The sequence below is a fragment of the Centroberyx affinis genome, unplaced genomic scaffold (assembly GCF_046629955.1).
Source record: "Centroberyx affinis isolate AG114_WGS23_722 - 3 ecotype Tasmania unplaced genomic scaffold, CSIRO-AGI_Caff_v1 ptg000396l_1, whole genome shotgun sequence".
Lineage (NCBI taxonomy): Eukaryota > Metazoa > Chordata > Actinopteri > Beryciformes > Berycidae > Centroberyx > Centroberyx affinis.
The window spans coordinates 211,054-222,125 of NW_027279064.1; the positions used below are offsets into that span (position 1 = coordinate 211,054).

Below are 11,072 nucleotides of genomic sequence, written 5' to 3' on the forward strand. Positions count from 1 at the left end.
AGATGGCCTGAAATCAAACAGAGAGGAACTAGCGCACGTTTACTTGTGAGGTAGGAGCTTATGGTCACACTACAACACTACAAAGGCTGACTGTTACAGACTGGGACAGCATGAAAAGACAGTTTGCCAGATATGTGACCCCCACCCCTTTTTCCCTCTTTAAAGACAGTAATTTCTGCTCAAGCCAGGAAAACGTGTGACTGGAGGCTGCTGAGCATCCCTCGCAGAAGATCCAAACCAGCCTATTTTCTCAAGTGCAACCAGATGTCCATGACCTCAACCAGCTGAGCTGTGCTTCCTGCAGAATGACCCACTTCCCCCCCAGAACACGCTCTTTGGGCTTGTTTCGATGCCTTTCAGCCAAGCCACATTCCAATTTAAGGCATTCAAGTGCAATGTGCAAGGTAGCCTAATTTCTTAGGTTAATAAGGGAGTTGGGTTGGGCCTATATTTAGCGGGGAGAGTGGAAACCACATTAAAAGGCCCTTTGGCTGTCCCTGAGCTCTTTCCCCGTGGACTGACTGGCCTTTTTAATACAAGGCAGCTTCAATGTGGCCTCAATAGGAAAACGAGCTCAGCTCTGAAACATGTCACACACACAGTTCTCACTGATCACTTTTCTTTTGCGTACTGTATGTGTTGAAAATGTAGGAGTTTGGGTTTTTTTCAGAATCATTTTGAATGTTTAGAATTTAAGCATAGTGTGTTTGCACGTGTGTGTGTGTGTGTGTGTGTGTGTGTGTGTGTGTGTGTGTGTGTGTGTGTGGGTGGGGCTGTGTGTGATGGGAGACTTCTCAGATTAGTCCAGTCATCCAATGCACATTTAATTTAATCTAGAGGAAGCAGCAGTTCACTAGCAGCAAACACAGCCATCCCTCACAATTAGCCCAAGGTTACTTTCCTCCTTTCCTCCCTTCCTTCCTTTGCTGTTCTGTTCCTTCCACCTGTTGATAGACATGTATGCATGTGTGTGTGTGTGTGTGTGTGTGTGTGTGTGTGTGTGTGTGTTTGTGTGCATGTGTGTGAGGTGAAGGTGGGTATGATGGTAGAATACAAAGTGTGTGAACATTCACAAGGCCGACTCTATCTCTCACAGACGTCACAGGAGCAGACTGAAAGAGAGCTGTTGAAAAGGTTTATATAATAGTTATGCTCATCGACTTGGTATTTTGGTTTTTGCTTTGTTGCACAGATTCTGCTTAGTAACTGGCCAACTTTCATGCTTTCACTCTCTCTCACTTTCATGCTAAGCTCTCATATTACACACACACACACACACACACACACACGCACACACACACACACACACACTCACGTTTGTATTACATTATTATACTTAGACATTCCATTGACTATCCCTAACCTTAAACTAACCCTTTGTAGAAGTGAGGACATGCAAAATGTCCTCACTTTGGAGGATTGTCCCCATCTTGTGAAAACATTTGGTCACCATAACAATAGAAGTGTAACACACACACACACACTCACATTCACACAGAGCTTAGTTTTCAGTACACTTTCCTGCCAGATGTCCTTGGTTGAATAGATTGCTGTACCTCCAGCTGACGTAGAAAAAACTTGAAACAAATAACAGTCGTCAACCCTGTCCACCAACTCTGATGCTGACAACTTGTAAATGCCATGGGTTTTGGATAGCAATATGAGACCTGACACATCTCAGAAGAAAGGCGCAGAAGGCCAGAAACTGACAATTATCAATATTTTACAGCTGAGGGGCTCCTTTAGTTTTAGCCTGTCTCTACGGTACGTGAAACCGCTGTGTGCATGTCTGAGGAGAAACACGATCACATTATACCAATCAAGTGGAACAGTTTCTTTCAGGAGCCTTGGAGAAAAATGCCTTTTGTTTGATGAGCAAATGTTGTCGCTTTAAATAATGGACAGATTGTGAAGCCTTGATTTAGCAGCTAGGGACAAGTTGTTCCTGGATGATATTTACAACTACAACTGCTGTTTCAACCAAGTTAAATGAGTATAGGCTAAAACTTAAGTTGGCAAATGGGATATACAAACGTGTAACCCATTTGTGTAACCCATTTGTATAACAAATGTTGTTATACAAACGTTTCAACAAAGCTATTCTGGAGGCAGAAATTGGTTAGGTTAAACCTCAGTGGGTGGAGCCAAAGAACCAGAGTTTTTCAGAGCAAGTTAGCTGTCAGACCTAAGTGGCTAAGGAAGATCTCTGGACAAAATATGTAAAAAATATAAATGGCAGTGATTTCTGTTTGTATAGCATTCAAGGTCTTGGTTGGCCAACAGATAGCAAAAGGCTAGTGTGGCTAATTTGTGGCTAGATTGCATTTTTCATTTAGTTGCAAGAGCTTGGCTATTAGCTTTCTCCTTTCTTACCCCTTGCCCTTTTCACCGGGCTTCAGTCTAGGAAGTGTGGTTCTTTGGCCCCGCCCATTGAGGTTTGACTCAGCCAATGTGATTATGTCTGCCTTACGAGCAGCTCTGCCTCCGAGAAATGTTTGTGTAACTAAAGCTCCAATCCGCTATCTGCAGGTCCCTTTCAGGAGCTTTTCGTTTCAGCACCTCGGACAGCAGCCGCAGGACTCCCCGCCCCTTGTAATGCCCAGGGGCGTCAGTTCAGTAAACTCGAAGATAATTACAAATCTATTATCATTTGCCAAAAAAAACCTCCAGACCAAACCCGCCTATACGGAGTCATTTCTGGAGCCAAGTGGAGCCACGACTTATGACTAAGAAGATATAATTTGATCAATGAGATAAATTAAAGTATTTGATAGATCACCAAACTATCTTGCACAGACGCACACAGGCAGTTTAGAGGGATCATTGGTCCTGCGCTCCCCTGTGTGTGTGTGTGTGTGTGTGTGTGTGTGTGTGTGTGTGTGTGTGTGTGTTTCTATTTTTGTCTCATCTTATTATAATGATACAAATAACAAAACCAAAGTTGGACTCGCTTGGGCTAAGGTATGGCGAGTACCCGTGTCAGCACCTACATGATACATGAGGTTTTTTATTTTTATTTTAGGGGCGAATCAACATTTGATATTCAACACAACAGTTGTAAACACGTTTCAGGTAGGAAAGGCAGGGATTATTCCTCTCTCTCTCTCTCTCTCTCTCCCTCTCTCTCTCTCTCTCGCTCTCTCTCTGTGTGTGTGCCTCTCTCTGGATACCTGTGTGATTATATGAGATCAAATCTGTCACACGGACAACCGATGCTGTGCGCTTCCCTAAAAGTCATCATATTAGTCATTTAATATAATAGAGGGACTTACAGTGTGTCAGTGTTACTCAGTAGTGAATTTATAGTGACATTATGATTCTTTTCGGTATGTTTTTTTTTTCCTATGACATCAAGATCTTTTTCTAAAATATTCAGATAGGATACTGTATAGTTTATAGATTTTCTGTGATATTTGTGTGTCCTAAAAAGTTATTTTTCCTGAGGGTTAGATGTTTCAACAGCGCACTCGACCTGTTCATCTCTCCTCTGTCTTTCCCATCCCCGCCCTCCACTGTCCGCTCCTCTTCACTTCACGCGTAGCCTCACCACGTTTCCCTGAGGCGCAGGCATCAATTAGGCTTCGGATTTCAGAGAGGATGGCAAATCATTAGGAGCATCACATCTTTCTTTATAGACTAATTAAAAAACGAATGTCAACAGAGAATGATTTATGTCTTTCCCAAATGCTTTTCTCTTTGACCATGGCACACCTATACATGCGTTTCATGCCTGTGGGAGAACAAAAGCTAACGCGTAAAGCTGGTGTGTCTCTCAGAGTGTGGTGTGAAATCCTTTGTGGCTTTAACATAGCCTATTTAAATATATCTTTTATGATTAGCCTATTTCCAAACACCCTATCAGTGGGCAGTGACCTTGTTAAAAGAGGGAGACTATTTGGACTCGCCTGTGTGTGTGTGTGTGTGTGTGTGTGTGTGTGTGTGTGTGTGTGTGTGTGTGTGTGTGTGTGTGTGTGTGTGTGTGTGAAAGAGGCGGGCACGCCCAAACGATGGTGTTGAATGACGCCCGTCTGTTGCTTCTTGTTTATGTCGGTGCGCTCTGCCATTGGCGGAGGAGACGAAAAGGTACCCAGCGCCGGCGCGCCGTGGGCGGGTGGAGCGCCTGTTTATAAACCCAGATCTTTCCCCGTGGGCGGGAACACTAACATTAGAGAGTGAAAGTGAAGCACAGGAAGGGAGTGAGACAGAGAGAGAGAGGCGGTGGAGGAGAAGAGGCTGTGGCGGCGGCTGTGGTTGACCGGGGTTCGCGGAGGGGGCGCGGCGGCCGCCCCTGTATGCGTCTCCATCCCGACGGGCGCGCATGGACGACCACCTCAGCCTCCTGCAATCCCCCCCGCCGAGCGCAACCAAAACCCGGGGCGACACCCTGGTGAACCACGGATACACCGAGACAGAAGCCGACGTGATGACGGTGGTGGCGTGTGACAACATGCTGGAGGAGTCGGCGGCTCTCCCGGGCCACCACTCTCTGGACCGCTATGAACCGGACCACGAGTGCTGCGAGAGGGTGGTCATCAACATCTCAGGCTTACGCTTCGAGACCCAGCTCAAGACCCTCTCCCAGTTCCCAGAGACCCTGCTGGGGGACCCCAAGAAGAGGATGAGGTACTTTGATCCTCTCAGGAACGAGTACTTTTTCGATCGGAATCGACCAAGTTTTGATGCCATTCTCTATTACTACCAGTCTGGCGGGCGCATCAGAAGACCTGTAAACGTGCCCATTGACATTTTCTCCGAGGAGATCCGGTTTTACGAGCTGGGAGAGGAGGCTATGGAGAAGTTCAGGGAAGATGAGGGCTTCATAAAGGAGGAGGAGCGGCCCCTGCCAGAGAATGAGTTTCAAAGACAGGTGTGGCTGCTCTTTGAATACCCAGAGAGCTCGGGTCCCGCCCGGGGCATCGCGATAGTGTCTGTCCTCGTCATTCTCATCTCCATTGTCATCTTCTGCTTAGAGACATTGCCAGAGTTCAGGGACGAGAACAAGGATCCGATCACCGTTGCGCCCGTGATTAACGGCACACTCCCGTATCTCACCAGCCCTTTCTCAGACCCGTTCTTCGTGGTGGAGACGTTGTGCATAATCTGGTTCTCCTTCGAGCTGCTAGTGCGCTTCTTTGCATGTCCGAGCAAGGCCACGTTCTCTAAAAACATTATGAACATCATTGACATTGTAGCCATCATTCCATATTTCATCACCCTGGGCACAGAACTGGCAGAGAGACAAGGCAATGGTCAGCAGGCCATGTCATTGGCCATCCTGCGCGTAATCAGACTCGTTCGAGTATTCCGCATCTTCAAACTCTCACGTCACTCCAAGGGGCTCCAGATCCTGGGACAGACTCTGAAAGCCAGTATGCGTGAGCTGGGCCTCCTCATCTTCTTCCTCTTCATCGGAGTCATCCTCTTCTCCAGTGCCGTCTACTTTGCTGAAGCAGATGACCCAGACTCGGGTTTCAACAGCATACCTGACGCGTTCTGGTGGGCTGTTGTCACCATGACCACCGTGGGTTATGGGGACATGCACCCAGTGACAATCGGGGGAAAGATTGTGGGGTCTCTGTGCGCCATCGCCGGCGTGCTGACCATCGCGCTGCCTGTACCTGTCATCGTCTCCAACTTCAACTACTTCTACCACAGAGAGACGGAGGGCGAGGAGCAGGCACAGTACCTACACGTGGGCAGTTGTCAGCCTCTAGCAGACACCGAGGAGCTGAGGAAGACGCGCTCCTCTTCCTCACTCAGCAAGAGCGAGTATATGGTGATAGAGGAGCACGGAATCAACAGCGCCTTCAAACAGCAGCCCAACTTCCCCACTACCACGCAAAACAACTCGCAGAACTGTGTGAACATAAACAAAAAGATTTTCACCGACGTGTAGCCTGTTTAGAGTTGTGGCCCTGAACACGGGAGGGGTGTGATGTGTTAACACACAGCTGGTTCTGTTCGTTACGCACCAGTGTGTGGAAGCAGCGGTAGATCAGAAAAAGAAAGGACGAAAGAAAGAGAGAGCTAACCCTGTCTGTTCAGAGACGCTGCCTTTTGCTCCATTCAAAGAATCAGAATTTATAATTTCAATGATCTGAATTCATAATTCTGTACGGCTCCATTCGTGCTTGGAGAGAGAGAGCTCTCCTATAAAGTTATAGGCCTATTCTTCTCTGGGTGACTTTTTTCTGCTATTCCGGGGGAATTGACCTGTTGTACATTGTGCAATAGCCATTACATTATCACAACAGGTATAAATAGAAGCTTTTTAACTGTGAAAGATGATGCAATGCTACTCGAAGGACACTCACATTGTATTAACATGCGTTATGAGTCGTGATTCGTCAATCATAGCCTATGTATGATATTCCGATTCATTTAAATCTGTGTGTGCGTTTAAACACATGTACTAACGTCTGAAAAACACAGTTCAGCATATATTATCTCAATTTGACCGTTCTGTGCTTTGCCTTTATTGTGCGTTAAAGTCTAGTCAAAATGCTACAGTCTTTAAAGAAATAATCCCCTATAATTCCTTGATATGAACTATCCTAGTAGGCGTATTTAGTGCGTAAATGGCACCATGAAAACAAAGGAGACAGCCGATTGCCAGGGTCTCATTATCGGTGCAAGACTCGCACGTGAGAGAGGCGAAACACACATATTTTGTCTTTCACGCACACATACAGCGATCAAAGATGGAGCGTGCTTCTCTTTGGATGTCTCAAATATCGCCCGCTGTGATGCAGTCTCCATGGCGACGGTCGTTTCCTCGGTAACCCCAGTCACCGTTGCCATGGCATCCCTGTTTCCACAGTAACCTTCCAGATGGCTTGGAAGCTACATTGAAGATTCTCATCTAAAATGCTCGTCTTCAGTCTCTAATAAGACTGCTTTTTTCATCACGCTGTGCGTGCGTAAAATGCAAGACCGAGCATACCCAGTGCCACCACCAGTAAGCCTACTGAGCCAGTTTTTCAGATTTTGACATTGACATGAAAACAAATTGTGAGGAAGGAGGTCTGTTTGCAAAATACCAACATGAACTGCCCCTGAAACAAACAACCTGAGCAGAGAGGTGCCATGTAAAACCCGAGGAGCGGAAGGAGGCAGCGCGTGAGGAATTATGAATGGACTGGGAGTACAATGTGCCCGGCTGTCCTGGGTGCGCCGCCCTGAGCGCCCAGCAGAGGCTGCTGTTCTCCCACCGATAGAACTGGTAAGTTTGGAGCACGTTTATGTTGACAGGAGCAGTCATGCCCCTGGCTCCTTTTGAATTATCCCTTTGCCTTTAGTCATAAAACCAGTGTTTGTAGATTGTAGATTCATGTAACGTTTTTATTGCCTTGTCAATTAAGTCAGCCTCAATATTGCTGATTTGCTTCCTAAACCAGAGAATGACCACCTCTCAAGAGAATGACTTCATTTCAGTCACATGAGCTCCACACTCAGGTGCAGGTCACATTAGGTGCATGACGTTATACTTCGGGCCGTTCTTTTTAAAGTTACTGCCATGCCATTATGCCATTCTTCCGTATTGATTTTCCTGTAGCAGGGAGTCCTCCCTAATTGAGATGTTTGTGAGTTTTTGAGCGTTTGTCATGCACGTGAGTTTATCCACAGACTCACAATGACATCCCACTGAGCCCATGAGGCAGTGTGTGTGTGTGTGTGTGTGTGTGTGTATATGGTATGCTCCTGCAGTGTGCCCTGCTTGTCTTTCACCTTCAGCTGACTTTGTCTCTCAAGTGATTCTGGGCAGCAACAGTGACCATCCAGCCAGCCTTTCTGGCTCGGCGTTGCCCCCTGGTGGCGTCCCGCTCCTACTGACAGAACAGGTGGCTAAACCGGTACATGGTGGGCGACCTCTGTCTTCTTCTGCCATTGGCCCACTATCACAGAGACACACAGGCAAACGAACCACAAGATACCAAACCTGAAGAGCAAAGAGAGCTGCTTGGTTGACATTGCTATCGTTGAATGAATAGCTTCCGTTTTCTAGCAACTAGTTTAAATATTTGAATATATATATATATATATATATATATATATATATATATATATATATATATATATATATATATATATATATATATACTGTATATTTTGGACTCAATCTCCCATGGCACATTAGTGCCATGATGGGAATGAATACCAAACTCAACACCTTTCTACCTTGATAGAATTGGGTTGTAGAATCCATTGAAAAATCCCTTGGCTACAGTCTTGGCTGCTGCCTTGTTTTTTTGCAGTCATGTTATACTGTCTATTCTTGCCTTTGAAACAGCAGCTGCTCAGCCATCCCTGTAGATTTATGCCTAGATTTATGTTCAGTGTCTTTCCTGACTGTGATTACTCTAACAGAGACAGAGGAACAGGAGAGAAGGAGAGAAAAAAGCTGGATGGGGAATCTATCAAGCAACTATGTTTTGAATCTGCTCACGTTCCCTTCTATCCCCATCACAATGGGGGGTGTGTGTGTGTGTGCGTGGGTGTGTGCGTATGCGTGACAACTATGGTTGAGTCTGCATCATTTGGGCATTCTCATTAGCTGGCTGACCCCAAAGGCCAAACTGGGAGGTCCCACAGAATGACCTCCTCATTGATTATTCCTTTCCACTTTGACCCCTGACCTTGACCTTAAACCCCCATATCAGTCATCAGTTAAGTGGCCGGCTCATTTTTCAGGTCACACAAAACCTTCTAAGAGGATAATTGGTCAATTGATCAGGAAGCGAGATATATTATGGAGGAGATGAGAGCTACCTCTTTATCATCTAACAAGATTGGCCCGTCTGGAAGCTATTCTCATGGGCAGGACGGCCTGGCCAAGAGACAAAAACACAGATATAATACAGTACAGTGTGTACTCATCTTTGAAATTCTTACTCTCCTCATCTGTGCTAATACGCCTCTCCACTTAGCTCACTTGAGCTTTAAGTTTGTTTCTTTTGCTTAATCTCCTTTCCTTACCTCTCTGTATCTCCCCTCTCCTCTCACTAGATTTACATTTTGACATTTAGCTGACGCTCTTATCCAGAGCGACAATGAGCAGATAGGAGGTTCAGTGCCTTGCTTCAGGACAATTCCACAGGACATGTGGCTGTTGATGGATACAGTTGCGTGGAAACTTTGACCTTCTAATCACCAGGATACCTCTCCTCTCCTCTCCTCTCCTCCCCTCCCCTCTCCTCTCCTCTCCTCTTCTCTCCTCTCCTCTCCTGAGTTGACAGTGTTTACAGTTTGGTGTATGCATGAGTGCTAATGAGACAGCAGGGAGAAGAGGAGCAGCCTCACATTGTTACTAAGACTATTGAGATGTGTGACGGGACTGGCTACACTTTATGGCCTCTAACAATCTTTCTGTTTCCCCCCCTCCTTCTTTTTCTCTTTCAGGTGTATGCTGTTAGCTCAGACCTGGAGCCCCTGATGACAGACAATTACACTGCCTCCCATTTAGGTAAGTAGATTATATTTAATGAGGAGAGTCAATATGGTATGTTTTGAATGTAACTGCAACTACCATTCACTGATAATTGCTGATAGTCTTTTCTGTAATGCATAGGTCACATATTAACCTGCAGTGACACTGTTCTTCCTGTAGGGGCGCAGTGACCCTGGTCTTCCTTTCAAACAGGCCAAAGTTGAGAATTGAGAGAGGACGCTCATGGATCAATTCTTCCCCCCTGCCCTCCTCTCCAACCCCCACACTTCCCGCCCGGCTGTGTGCCCTCAAACCCAGGACTTGTCAGAACATAAGTGGTGCCTTGTCCAGGGCAACCAAGCAGTTCTCCCCTCCAGTGGGCCGCCACTCAACAAACCCGAAATACATCAAATCACAACCACAAGAATGAGAAAGCTAGGGGTATAATATATTCCACACACAGCTTTATCCAGCTGCAGTTTTATAGCCGTCTCTGTTCTGGAGCTAACACCTCACCAACTGTTACTGGAACCATCACATAATCAAAAGAATGTGATTCAGGCAGTGACATGTGTGGATTCTGGCAATTCTCCACGCTGCTTTCTGCTGGAAAATTCAAAAGGAAAGATTCGGGAAACAACAAGCAGTTTCGCCAAGCAACTTTGTTCCTGAAATTCACAAGGACTTCTACATTCTGTGTTCCTGTTTCTGGGAAGTGACATTCAATACAGACAATAACTGACAAACACAGCTTTTGCTTCAAGTCAGAAGCGGCAAAAACTGAGGCCAACAGTGAATTGCTAATATGAAATTGTGATACAAATCAAAGACTGTTAGCCATATGCCTTTGTTAGCTCTGTGTGCTCTGTATCGCTAATATGTGAAACACACACTCACGTGTGCTCTTTGCTGCTATTCCCCTGACCCACACATGCAGGAATACACAGGCACGCTTGCACAAACACGCAGGCACACACACACATACACACACACACACACACACACACACACACTTGTGGAGGGTTGTCTTTTGTCCCATAGCGCACAGGTGGTTTTTTGGGATGGTGCAGAATGTGTCAGGGGAAGGTATGCCAGTATTTGTCATGTGTTATTGCGCTGTGCTGTCTTAAACACGACCCATATAAACAGATTACGAGGTGTGCTGTCTTTTTTTTTTTTTTCTCACTCTGGGAGAACATCAAGGTACCGTATCACCTATACTGTGTATATAGTATATTTGAACTGTGTTATGACTAGTAAAGGCTGAAACACATCAACACATAAGCCCTTCTGTGTGCATGTTTGCGACTCCTCCACTCCAGTATGATGTCATTTTTAAGCACTCTATTCCAATTTTGATTTCATTATTGTCACCTGATTTAACAGGAGAAAGGAGAAATGAGGCCAGAGAAAAGCAAGAACAGCAGAGACTTAGGGATTCAAAGCAGGTGATTACTGCTACAACATCAGTGCTGTGATTCTACGCATCGTGAAAAACCGTGACGCTAACAATATATTTTTAATGGTCATACCATTCCATGTTGGCTGGCTTTAGTTTTAAATTAACCGGAGCATTAGCCTCCAGAACAGTGCAGCTGTTGACACAGTGAAGATACTACAGCAGAGTTCAATTAGTGTTTCCCGT

At 45.8% G+C, this 11,072-nt stretch overlaps 1 protein-coding gene and 1 long non-coding RNA gene across 2 annotated transcripts; both read left to right on the plus strand.

The window, feature by feature from the left end:
* The first annotated feature begins 4,318 nt into the window (after window positions 1-4,318).
* LOC139641701 (potassium voltage-gated channel subfamily A member 3) lies at window positions 4,319-5,896 on the plus strand. Its single transcript, XM_071516247.1, has one exon. It carries the CDS (start codon window positions 4,319-4,321, stop codon window positions 5,894-5,896), a length of 1,578 nt encoding a protein of 525 aa, XP_071372348.1.
* Window positions 5,897-7,101: 1,205 nt separating this feature from the next.
* Window positions 7,102-9,821, plus strand: LOC139641696 (uncharacterized). Its single transcript, XR_011694985.1, has 3 exons — window positions 7,102-7,222; window positions 9,400-9,463; window positions 9,608-9,821. It is a non-coding gene; the product is annotated as an uncharacterized lncRNA (long non-coding RNA).
* Window positions 9,822-11,072: the final 1,251 nt, after the last annotated feature.